This window comes from Somniosus microcephalus, chromosome 29 (genome assembly GCF_052327205.1).
Source record: "Somniosus microcephalus isolate GS21.2 chromosome 29, FLI_Smic_1.0, whole genome shotgun sequence".
Lineage (NCBI taxonomy): Eukaryota > Metazoa > Chordata > Chondrichthyes > Squaliformes > Somniosidae > Somniosus > Somniosus microcephalus.
In genome coordinates this window covers 9,356,444-9,369,462 of record NC_141015.1, presented here as the reverse complement: position 1 = coordinate 9,369,462, position 13,019 = coordinate 9,356,444, and the positions used below count along the sequence as shown (strand labels likewise).

The 13,019-nt window shown below is 50.4% G+C and overlaps 1 protein-coding gene across 3 annotated transcripts in view; it reads left to right on the top strand.

Annotated features, from left to right (window-relative positions):
* LOC147098460 (uncharacterized) overlaps positions 1 to 13,019 on the top strand; it is a 182,762-nt gene that overhangs the window by 79,275 nt on the left and 90,468 nt on the right. For all 3 annotated transcript variants that reach the window (XM_085970070.1, XM_085970072.1, XM_085970069.1), the window contains exons 3-5: positions 2,230 to 2,265; positions 6,389 to 6,424; positions 6,800 to 6,919. In XM_085970070.1, coding sequence (XP_085826196.1) covers positions 2,230 to 2,265; positions 6,389 to 6,424; positions 6,800 to 6,919 — 192 coding nt within the window. The remainder of the gene's footprint in view (positions 1 to 2,229; positions 2,266 to 6,388; positions 6,425 to 6,799; positions 6,920 to 13,019) is intronic.

The following is a 13,019-nucleotide window of genomic DNA, read 5'->3' as shown; positions in this document are numbered from 1 at the left end:
CAGGGAGTGGTTGAAGCGAATAGTATCGATACATTTAAGGGGAGGCTGGAGAAACATATGAGGGAGAAGGGAATAGAGGGTTACGCTGATAGATTTAGATGAGGAAAGACGGGAGGAGGCTCGAGTGGAGCATAAACACCGGCATGGACTGGTTGGGCCGAATGGCCTGTTTCTGTGCCTTTTAACCTAGAGTCATAGAGTCAGAGAGTTATACAGCACAGAAAGAGGCCCTTCGGCCCATCGCGTCCGCGCCGGCCATCAAGCCCTGTCTATTCTAATCCCATTTTCCAGCACTTGGTCCGTAGCCTTGTATGCTATGGCGTTTCAAATGCTCATCCAAATGCTTCTTGAATGTTGTGAGGGTTCCTGCCTCGACCACCCTTTCAGGCAGTGAGTTCCAGATTCCAACCACCCTCTGGGTGAAAAAGTTCTTCCTCAAATCCCCTCTAAACCTCCTGCCCCTTACCTTGAAACTATGCCCCCTGGTTATTGACCCCTCTACTAAGGAGAAAAGTTCCTTTCTATCTACCCTATCTCTGCCCCTCATAATTTTGTACACCTCAATCAGGTCCCCCCTCAGCCTTCTCTGCTCCAAGGAAAACAACCCCAGCCTGTCCAGTCTTTCTTCATAGCTGAAGTGCTCCAGCCCAGGTAACATCCTGGTGAATCTCCTCTGCACCCTCTCCAATGCAATCACATCCTTCCTATAGTGTGGCGACCAGAACTGCACACAGTATTCCAGCTGTGGCCTCACTAGCATTTTGTACAGCTCCATCATAACCTCCCTGCTCTTATATTCTATGCCTCGGCTAATGAAGGCAAATATCCCATATGCCTTTTTAACCACCTTATCCACCTGTTATGCTGCCTTCAGGGATCTATATACATGCACACCAAGGTCCCTCTGATCCTCTGTCTTTCCTAGGGTCTTACCATTCATTGTGTATTCCCTTGCCTTGTTAGTCCGTCCAAAATGCATCACCTCACACTTTTCAGGGTTAAATTCCATTTGCCACTTTTCCGCCCATCTGACCAACCCATCTATATCGTCCTGTAGCCTGAGACTTCCCTCCTCGCTATTTACCACCACCCTAACCTATGTAAGAACATAAGAAGTAGGAGCAGGAGTAGGCCACATGGTCCTTTGAGCCTGCTCCACCATTCAATAAGGTCATGGCTGATCTTCTACCTCATCTCCACTTTCCCGCCCGATCCCCATATCCCTTGATTCCCTTAATATTCAAAAATCTATCGATCTCTGTCTTGAATATACTCAACGACTGAAAGATTCACCACCCTCTGAGTGAAGAAATTTCTCCTCATCTCAGTCCGAAATGGCCGACCCCTTATTCTGAGACTGTGGCCCCTGCTTCTAGACTCCCCAGCCAGGGGAAACATTCTTCCTGCATCTACCCTGTCAAGCCCTGTAAAAATGTTGTATGTTTCAATGAGATCACCTCTCATTCTTCTAAACTCTAGAGAATATAGGCCCAGCCTATTCAATCTCTCCTGATGGGACAATCCCCCCCATCCCAGGAATCAGTCTGGTGAACCTTCGTTGCACTCCCTCTATGGCAAGTATATCCTTCCTTAGGTAAGGAGACCAAAACTGTCCACAATACTCCAGGTGTGGTCTCACCAAGGCCCTATATAATTGCAGTAAGACGTCTTTACTCTTATACTCAAATCCTCTTGTATTAAAGGCCAACATACCATTTGCTTTCCTAATTGCTTGCTGTACCTGCATGTTAACTTTCAGTGATTCATGTTACAAGGACACCCAGGGCCCTCTGAACACCAACATTTCTCAATCTCTCACCATTTAAAAAATACTCTGCTTTTCTATTTTTCCTACCAAAGTGGATAACTTCAGTGTGAAGACAATCGATTTACATTAGCTTTTTGCAAGATTGCTGTGTGGTATGTAGGTTTCTGTAATCCTTGTCTATGTGGTTATCTGATAGTGTGAATCTATGACATCTAGCACATTATATTCAGCCTAAGTAAACGGCCACAAACATAGAGATAGTCTCTAACAAGAGACGGAACTAACATAATATCAATATCAGCCTTTTAAAAGTGTTAAATAATTTAATTTTAACAGGTGAGTATGCTATTATTTTTCATGCTGGAGCCAGAGTTTGTTTGTGTGTAACACAGTGATTCTCTAATGGAGAAAGGCTTTGCTGTTCAGTATCTGATCTGTGTGCTATCTCTTCAAATTTCCAGAGCTTTCTTAATGGAACAAGCCTGACAAGTGCTGAGGTAAGAAGGGGACTGGTGTTACTGACAATGGTGTGTGGCATCTCACAGTAAGATGTGTAAATAAGACAGGAGGGCTCCAGCAGTCCCGGGGCTACCTGAAGCACCTGCTCCCTAACCTTTGACCTTCACTTCTCCGTGTGGATGCGATGATGGGTATGGAGTGCACTCTGTCGTGGTGTCGTCTTCCCCTCTCTACGACCTCTTGCCGCCCCTTCTTCATGTCCCATTTGGGCCTCGCCCCTGCCCCACCCCAGTGTATCAGCGGTGTTGCAGGCCTGCACCCCTCTGCTTATTTAAATGGACTGACCCAGTAATTTACAATGGGGTGAAGTCCACAAGTGGCTGGAAGTCCCGAGACCACCTCCATCCTTCCACCTTTAGGATATTGGGCCCAATGTGTTCACGAACCTGTAAAGCATCAGGTAGGATTTCCAACTCTCTAGGATGCCTCTCTTCCACAGCTATGTCCGCGCCAGCGAGTCTGGAGAGGGAGCATGAGGTGTCTGTTGGTACGCTTGAAGCTTTCATGACCAGAAGGCATGGTGGATACAGTCAGGAACGGTAGCATGGTGGTTATGTTACTGGGCTAGTAATCCAGAGGCCTGGACTAATGATCCAGAGACAGGAGTTCAAATGGGGAATTTAAACAAATCTGGAATAAAAAGCTAGTATCAGTAATGGTGACCATGAATCTACCAGATTGACAGGAAATCTGTCGTCTAGCTAAGGACTCCAGACCCACCCCACCCAATGTGGTTGATTCTTAACTGCCATCTGAAATGGCCTAGCAAGCCATTCAGTTGTATGAAAGCGCTACAAAAAACAACAATAATAATAAGAATAAAACTGGACAGATCACCCGGCATTGACCACGACAATGGCACACCCAGCCCAGTTGACCCTGCAAAGTCCTCCTCACTAACAGCTTGTGCCAAAATTGGGAGGGCTGCCCCACAGGCAACAGCCTGACATAGTCATACTTTCAGCCAATGTCCAAGACTCCTCCATCACCATCCCTGGGTATAACCTGTCCTGCCCCACGTGGTATACATTTGGGAGGGAGTGGTCCTGGGAGTGATCAACATTGACTCCGGACCCCATGAAGTCTCCTGGCTTCAGGTCAAGCATGGGCAAGGAAACCTCCTGCTGATTACCACCTACTGCCCTCCCTCAGCTGATGAATCAGTACACCTCCATGTTGAAGAAGCACTGAGGGACAGAATGTACTCTGGGTGGGGGACTTCAATGTCCATCACCAAGAGAGGCTCGTTAGCACCACTACTGGTCGAGTCCTGAGTGATATAGCTACCAGACTGGGCCTGCAGCAGGTGGTGAGAGAACCAACACGAGGGAAAAACCTACTTGACCTCGCCCTCACCAACCTACCTGTCACAGATGCACCTGTCCATGACAGTATTGGTAACAGTGACCACCGCATAGTCCTTGTGGAGTTCCGTCTTCACACTGAGGACACCCCATATCGTGTTGTGTGGCACAACCACCGTGCTAAATGGGATAGATTCAGAACAGATCTAGCAGCTCAAAACTGGGCATCCATGAGGCTCTGTGGGCCATCAGCAGCAGCAGAATTGTATTCCACCACAATTTGTAACCTCATGACCCAACATAGCCCTCACTCTAGCATTACCATCAAGCCAGGCAACCAATCCTGGTCAATGAGGAGTGCAGAAGAGCATGCCAGGAGCAGCACCAGGCATACCTAAAAATGAGCTGCCAACCTAGGGAAGCTGCAACACATGTATGTAAAACAACGGAAGCAGCATGCTATAGACAGAACTAAGCGATCCCACAATCAACAGATTAGATCAAAGCTCTGCAGTCCTGCCACATCCAGTCTTGAATGGTGGTGGACCATTAAACAACTAACGGGAGGAGGCTCCATGAATATCCCCATCCTCAATGATGGTGGAGCCCAGCACGTGAGTGCAAAAGACAAGGCTGAAGTGTTTGCAACCATCTTCATCCTGAAGTACCAAGAGAATGATCAATATCAGCCTCCTCCTGAGGTCCCCACCATCATAAAAGCCAGTCTTCAGCCAACTTGATTCACTCCATGTGATGTCAAGAAATGGCTCAGTGCATTGGATACAGCAAAGACTATGGGTCCTGACAACATCCAAGCTATCGTGCTGAAGACTTGTTCTCCAGAACTAGCCCCGCCTCTAACCAAGCTGTCCCAGTACACCTATAACACTGGTATCTACCCGACAATGTGGAAAACTGCCCAGGTATGTCCTGTCCACAAAAAGCAGGACAAATCCAATCTGGCCAATTACCGCCCCATCAGTCTACTCTCAATCATCAGCAAAGTGATGGAAGGTGTTGTTGACAGTGCTATCAAGTGGCACTTACTCACCAATAACCTGCTCACCGATGCTCAGTTTGAGTTCTGCCAGGACCACTCGGCTCCAGACCTCATTACAGCCTTGGTCCAAACATGGACAAAAGAGCTGAATTCCAGAGGTGAAGTGAGAGTGACGGACCTTGACATCAAGGCAGTATTTGACCAAGTGTGGCATCAAGGAGCCCTAGTAAAATTGAAGTCATGGGAATCAGGGGAAAGAATCTCCACTGGCTGGAGTTATACCTAGCACAAAGGAAGATGGTTGTGGTTGTTGGAGGCCAATCATCTCAGCCCCAGGACATCGCTGCAGGAGTTCCTCAGGGCAGTGTCCTAGGCCCAACCATCTTCAGCTGCTTCATCAATGACCTTCCCTCCATCCTAAGGTCAGAAATGGGGATGTTCGCTGATGACTGCACAGTGTTCAGTTCCATTCGCAACTCCTCAGATAATGGAGCAGTCCATGCCCACATGCAACAAGACCTGGACGACATTCAGGCTTGGGCTGATAAGTGGCAGGTAACATTCGCGCCACACAAATGCCAGGCAATGACTGTCTCCACCAAGAGAGCGTCTAACCACTGCCTCTTGACATTCAATGGCATTAGCATCACCGAATCACCCACCATCAACATCCTGGGGTCACCATTGACCAGAAACTTAACTGGACCAGCCACATAAATATGGTGGCTACAAGAGCAGGTCAGAGGCTGGGTATTATGTGGCGAGTGTCTCACCTCCTGACTCCCCAAAGCCTTTCCACCATCTACAAGGCACAAGTCAGGAGTGTGACGGAATACTCTCCACTTGCCTGGATGAGTGCAGCTCCAACAACACTCAAGAAGCTCGACACCATCCAGGACAAAGCAGCCCACTTAAACATTCACTCCCTCCACCACTGGCATACCATGGCTGCAGTGTGTACCATCTATACGATTCACTGCAGCAACTCGCCAAGGCTTCTTCGACAGCAACTCCCAAATCTACGATCTCTACCACCTAGAAGGACACGGGCTGCAGGCGCATGGGAACACCGCCACCTCCAAGTCACACACCATCCTGACTTGGAAGTATATCGCCGTTCATTCATCGTCGCTGGATTTAAATCCTGGAACTCGCTGCTAGGCCTTGCCAGCGACGCCCACATCCCAGGAACAAATAAAAAACGTTAGAAATTATAATTCAATACGTTTTTCCCATTCGTTTTATTATAATTTGGAACTCATGGTTTAAGTGATTCCAATTGGTGGTTTAATGATCCTAATTGATGGCGAAAAAACGAGTTGTGTCTCCAGGAATTAAAGATTAACCTCCAGGTCACTGCAGTGAGCAACCTGGGGAAAAAATCATAGAAACATTAATAAAATTGTGTTTTTTCAATTTCCGTGAACTTTCATTTATTAGTTATGAAAATATTGGAAATGTGATAAGGGCTGTTTGACTGATAGTCAATCATTATCCAATTGGGTGAGGAGGAGAGTGTCCGCTTTCCAATTGGCGAGTAAAGGCGGGGCTCCGCGAGGATGGACATGGGCGAATAATCGCGGGAGTGTGGGGGCAAGGAGGCTGAAGGTCATGTGAGGAAATCTCCAGGAATACGTCCAACCAGATTTGGCAACCCTGATGTCAGTAGAGTTTCAAATAATTCTTATTGAGTTTTGGTACAGGGGAGTTTCTTTGTGTGAAACACGGTGATTCTCCAATGGAGAAAAGCATTGCTGTTTAATGTCTAATCTGTACATTGTCTGTTTAACTTTGCAGCCATTTACCAATGGAACAACTGGGGCAAGTGATGAGGTAAGGAGGCAGGAGTGCTGGTCAGTCTCGCGGGCTGTGTCTCTCTGGTATTAACGCTGTGGAGAAGGTACGGGGAGAGCTTTCTTCATCTGTTGACCCTCATGTAGAAGGTCCATATTCCAGTGTGAACCGAAACCTCCTTCACATTCTGGTAGCTTCCTCTGCTGCTGGGGCAAAGTGTTGGAAGGTTGGCAGCTCGACCCGAGCTAGAGTTCCCGGGTTTTTGACACACACAGTCAACATTTATCCCAGTGTTCAGAGGCTCCTACAGGAAAGGTCCCGACACTGAGCGGGAGTGTAACTGGTGCGCCCCGAGGTCGAGTCGGAGTTGGGAAGCTGGCCGGCGGGTGTAAAGTTGGTCTCTTTGTGTTTCAGAGCCCGGTAGATGGAGGCTTGGTGCTCGGGCTGGGGCTGGGGCTGGGTTTACCACTCGGGCTGCTGCTGACCGGAATCCTTGCCGCCAGCATTTACATCGTCAGGAAAAGGAGAAACCAGGTAAAAACGGAACCTTAAATTCTTTATGAAGAATAAATGACTGAGCTACGTTTGACCCCTGTCCCCAGTCTCTCCCCCTGTCCCCAGTCTCTCCCCCTGTCCCCAGTCTCTCCCCCTGTCCCCAGTCTCTCCCCCTGTCCCCAGTCTCTCCCCCTGTCCCCAGTCTCTCCCGCTGTCCCCAGTCTCTCCCGCTGTCCCCAGTCTCTCCCCCTGTCCCCAGTCTCTCCCCCTGTCCCCAGTCTCTCCCCCTGTCCCCAGTCTCTCCCCCTGTCCCCAGTCTCTCCCCCTGTCCCCAGTCTCTCCCCCCTGTCTCTCCCCCTGTCCCCAGTCTCTCCCCCCCTGTCTCTCCCCGCTGTCCCCAGTCTCTCCCCCCCCCTGTCCCCAGTCTCTCCCCCTGTCCCCAGTCTCTCCCCCCCCTGTCCCCAGTCTCTCCCCCCCTGTCCCCAGTCTCTCCCCCCCCTGTCTCTCCCCCTGTCCCCAGTCTCTCCCCCCCTGTCTCTCCCCCCTGTCCCCAGTCTCTCCCCCCCTGTCCCCAGTCTCTCCCCCCCTGTCCCCAGTCTCTCCCCCCCTGTCCCCAGTCTCTCCCCCCCTGTCCCCAGTCTCCCGCCCCCCCCTGTCCCCAGTCTCCCGCCCCCCCTGTCCCCAGTCTCTCTCCCCCTGTCCCCAGTCTCTCCCCCCTGTCCCCAGTCTCTCCCCCCTGTCCCCAGTCTCCCCCCCCCCTGTCCCCAGTCTCCCGCCCCCCCTGTCCCCAGTCTCCCGCCCCCCTGTCCCCAGTCTCTCCCCCCCTGTCCCCAGTCTCTCCCCCCCGTCCCCAGTCTCTCCCCCCCCGTCCCCAGTCTCTCCCCCCCTGTTCCCAGTCCCCAGTCTCTCCCCCCCGTCCCCAGTCTCTCCCCCCCTGTCCCCAGTCTCTCCCCCCTGTCCCCAGTCTCTCCCCCCTGTCCCCAGTCTCTCCCCCCCTGTCCCCAGTCTCTCCCCCCCTGTCCCCAGTCTCTCCCCCCCGTCCCCTGTCTCTCCCCCCCGTCCCCAGTCTCTCCCCCCCTGTCCCCATTCTCTCCCCCCCTGTCCCCAGTCTCTCCCCCCCTGTCCGCAGTCTCCCCCCCCCTGTCCCCAGTCTCCCCCCCCTGTCCCCAGTCTCCCCCCCCACTGTCCCCAGTCTCCCCCCCTGTCCCCAGTCTCCCCCCCCTGTCCCCAGTCTCCCCCCCCCGTCCCCAGTCTCTCCCCCCCCGTCCCCAGTCTCCCCCCCCGTCCCCAGTCTCCCCCCCCGTCCCCAGTCTCTCCCCCCCGTCCCCAGTCTCCTCTCCCCCCCTGTCCCCAGTCTCTCCCCCCCTGTCCCCAGTCTCTCCCCCCCTGTCCCCAGTCTCTCCCCCCCTGTCCCCAGTCTCTCCCCCCCTGTCCCCAGTCTCTCCCCCCCTGTCCCCAGTCTCTCCCCCCCTGTCCCCAGTCTCTCCCCCCCTGTCCCCAGTCTCTCCCCCCCTGTCCCCAGTCTCTCCCCCCCTGTCCCCAGTCTCTCCCCCCCTGTCCCCAGTCTCCTTCCCCCCTGTCCCCAGTCTCCTTCCCCCCTGTCCCCAGTCTCCTTCCCCCCTGTCCCCAGTCTCCTTCCCCCCTGTCCCCAGTCTCCTTCCCCCCTGTCCCCAGTCTCCTTCCCCCCTGTCCCCAGTCTCCTCCCCCCCCGTCCCCAGTCTCCTCTCCCCCCCTGTCCCCAGTCTCCTCCCCCCCCGTCCCCAGTCTCCTCCCCCCCTGTCCCCAGTCTCCTCCCCGCCCTGTCCCCAGTCTCCTCCCCCCCCTGTCCCCAGTCTCCTCCCCCCCCTGTCCCCAGTCTCCTCCCCCCCCTGTCCCCAGTCTCCTCCCCCCCCTGTCCCCAGTCTCCTCCCCCCCCCTGTCCCCAGTCTCCTCCCCCCCTTGCCCCTCTGTTACAGGATGTGGCTCTTGATTATAAGTATCTTAAATTACTCCTCGAAATAGTGGGGTTCAAAGCACTTATTGACATTCATAGCAATTAAGAATACAGTAATAACCGCTATTGACAATAAAAGACTTTTACAGCTTTACTTGCGGCGACACTGCCAGTTCACCGGGAATTTCTATTTTGAGCTCGAAGGTTTTGAAGGCTGATCAGGCCTGAGCTGAGCACCCGCTCTCTCCTCCCTTTTCCCCAATCCTGCTTGCTGAGAATCCACACGATCCATACCATTAACCAATTTCCCTTATGAATAACTTTACTACTCCCCAAACTTTGTTATCACTTCACCTTGACTGAACTGTCAATCAAATCCTTCAACTGGAGACAGTTACAGAGAGATTGATGAGCGAAGGTCTCCCACAATTCCTTCCGCAGATGTGTCCTTGGAGGAGCTCATACCCTGAGCGATCCCCTGATGATTGACCTCAAGAATCAATCCAAATCATAACTTCTCCAATTGACGGTCAAAACATGCCTTTGCTCATTCTATCCCGGGAGGCCATCTAATTGCCGCAAGCTGTACCATCTCTCGTTTCCCGGCAAAGCTGGAAGATCTATCTGTAGAAGCAGCCATTCTGTCTATTGTCCAATCTCTTGTCAGCTGAAGACTGTCTCTGCCAGTTCTGTCTGTGCAACAACGTTTAATTCCCATTAAAACCCTAAACTTGTAACACGTACTTTGAAGTAATGCCCCAGAATAACCCCATCTATCCCGTTTAATACATTTTTAAACTTCTACAAAGTTCCCTCCATCACCACTGTTCATGGTTGAAGCGCCCCAGATTCCCCATTCATTCCTTATTACTCGATTCTTTGACTCCAAAAGTGAGTTTTGTGGCCCTTCACTGCACTGCCTCTGGGGCTTGACTGTTCCCCTTATGTCTTGATAACCTAAACTGAAGCCTATACTCAGGGTGTAGTCTGACCAGGGCACTGACCATATGTCTGACTTATACTCACTGGCCTGGGTGGGAAAGTGACTCTCTATTTCCTGAAAAGGATAGGCTGGTTGTTCAGGCAGCACCTTCCCCCTGAAGCCAGTTCAAAACTCGATTCTCACAAGCGTAACTCTCAATTGATAATCAATTGCATCATTTACCAGTTACTAATGTAACAGATGGGTCTACTGTGTCCATTCGCATGTGCCTTTTGGCTGCCGCTCCAGACCTGAGCCCATCACTCCCATTTCCACTTTAGAACCATAGAATGGTTACAGCATGGAAGGAGGCCATTCGGCCCGTCGAGTCCGTGCTGACTATCTCCAAGAGCACTTCAGCTAGACCCACTCTCCCATCCTTTCCCTGTAGCCCTGCAATTTTTTTCCTTCAGGTACTTACCCAACTCCCTTTGGAAAGCCGTGATTGAGTCTCCCTCCACCCTCTCAGGCAGTGCATTCCAGATCCTAACCACTCGCTGCGTAAAACAGTTTCTCCTCATGTCGCCTTTGGTTCTTCTGCCAATCACCTTAAATCTGTGTCCTCTGGTTCTCGACCCTTCCGCCAATGGGAACAGTTTCTCTCTATCTACTCAGTCCAGACCCCTCATGTTTTTGAATACCTCTGTCAAATCTCCTTTCAATCTTCTCTGCTCGAAGGAGAACAACCCCAGCTTCTCCAGTCTATCCACGTAACTGAAGTCCCTCATCCCTGGAATCATTCTCGTAAATCTTTTCTGCACCCTCTCTAAGGCCTTCACATCCTTCCTAAAGTGCAGTGCCCAGAATTGGACACAGTACTCCAGTTGAGGCTGAACCAGTGTTTTATATAGGTTTATCATAATTTCCACGCTTTTGTATTCTATACCTCTATTTATGAAGCCCAGGATCCCGTATGCTTTATTAACTGCTTTCTCAACCTGCCCTGCCACCTCCCAACTCCCCACCCCAACCATTCCGCACTCCGCCACCTTCCTACTCACCTGCCACAGTCCTAGGCCCCTTGAGCCTCAATAAGATCATGGCTGATCTTCGACCTCAACTCCATTTTCCCGTCCTATCCCCATATTCCTTGATTCCCCATGAGTCCAAAAATCTATCGATCTCTATCTTGAATATACTCAACGACTGAGCCTCCACAGCCCTCTGGGGTAGAGAATTCCAAAGATTCACCACCCTCTGAGTGAAGAAATTTCTCCTCATCTCAGTCCGAAATGGCTGACCCCTTATCCTGAGACTGTGACCCCAAGTTCTACACACTCCTGCCATGGAAACAGCCTCTCGGCAGCTACCCTGTCAAGCCCTGTAAGATTTCTATATCTTTCAATGCGATCACCTCTCATACTTCTAAACTCCAGAGATTATCGGCCCATGCTACTCAATCTCTCCTCGTAGGACAATCCCCCCATCCCAGAAATCAATCTAGTGACCCTTCGCTGCACCGCCTCCAAGGCAAGTGTATCCTTCCTTAGATAAGGAGACCAAAACAGTGCACAATACTCCCGGTGTGGTCTCACCAAGGCCCTGTACAATTGCAGCAAAACTTCCTTACTCCTTCCTAACCCCCTTGTAATAAAGGTTAACATACAATTTGCCTTCCTTAATGCTGCTCGTTAACTTTCTGTGATTTGTGTACAAGGAGACCTAAATCCCTCAGAATCCCAACATTTACTCATCTCTCACCTTTTAAAAAATATTCTGCTTTTCCATTTTTCCTACCAAAGTGGATAATTTCACTTTCTGACATTATATTCCATCTGCCACCTTCTTGCCCAATCACATATATTCCTTTTCAGCCTCTTTACGACCTCCTCACAGCTTACTTTCCCACCTAGCTTTGTATCGTCATCAAACTTGGGTACATTACACTCGGACCCTTCATCTATGTCATTGGTATAGATTGTAAACAGCTGAGGCCCAAGCACTGACCCTTGCGGCACCCCACTAGTTACAGCTTGCCATCCCGCAAATGCCCAATTATTCCTACTCTGTTTTCTGTCCATTAACCAATCCTCTATCCATGCTAATATATCACCCCCCAATCCTATGAGCCCTAATCTTGTGTAACAGCCTCTTGTGTCGTACCTTATTGAATGCCTTCTGAAAATCCAAATATACTACATCCACTGGTTCCCCCTTACCCTGCAAGTTACAACCAATGTTGCCTCTAAGCTGCGAGGCTGCACGGCCACACCGCTCTGGAGCTCCCACGCAGTCGGCTCACCGGCTTTTAAATGCAAAAACGCTCATGCGCGGATGGTTGAATGGGTTGCGTAGCCCGTTAAAGGAGCCGCACGGCCCAAAAGAAATTAGAAGGAACATTAGTTACAACCTCAAAAAACTCTAATAGATTTGTCGAACATTATTTCCCTTCCATAAAATCATGTCGATTCTACCTAATCATGTTATAATTTTCCAAGTGCCCTGTTACACATCCTTAATAATAGATTTTAGCATTTTCCCAATGACTGATGTCAGGCTAACTGGTCAATATTTCCGTTTTCTCTCTCCCACCTTACTTGATCAGCAGGATTATATTTGCTACCTTCCAATACACTGGGGATGTTCTAGAATCGAGGGAATTGTGGAAGATCAAAACCAATGCATCCACTATCTCTGCCGCCACCTCTTTTAAAACTCTAGGATGTAGGCCATCAGGTCCAGGTGGATTTGTCGGCTTTTAGTTCCATTAATTTCTCCAGTACTTTTTCTTTATTAATGTTAATTACTTAAAGTTCCTCACTCTCATTAGACCCTTGGTTCCCTACAATTCTTTATGTCCACTACTGTGAAGACAGATACATAGAAACATTGAAGATAGGAGCAGGAGTAGGCCATTCGGCCCCTCGAGCCTGCTCCGCCATTCAATGAGATCATGGCTGATCATCCAGTTTCAGTACCCGGTCCCTGCTTTCTCCCCATATCCCTTGATCCCTTTAGCCTTAAGAAATATATCCAACTCCTTTTTGAATATATTTAATGAATTGGCCTCTATTGCCTTCTGTGGTAGAGAATTCCACAGGTTCACCACTCTCTGGGTGAAGAAATTCCTCCTCATTTCTGTCCTAAATGGCCTACCCCTTATCCTTAGACTGTGACCCCTGGTTCTGGACTCCCCGACCATTGGGAACATCCTTCCTGCATCTAGTCTGTCGAGTCCTGTCAGAATTTTATAAGTTTCAATAAGATCCCCTCTCATTCTTCTA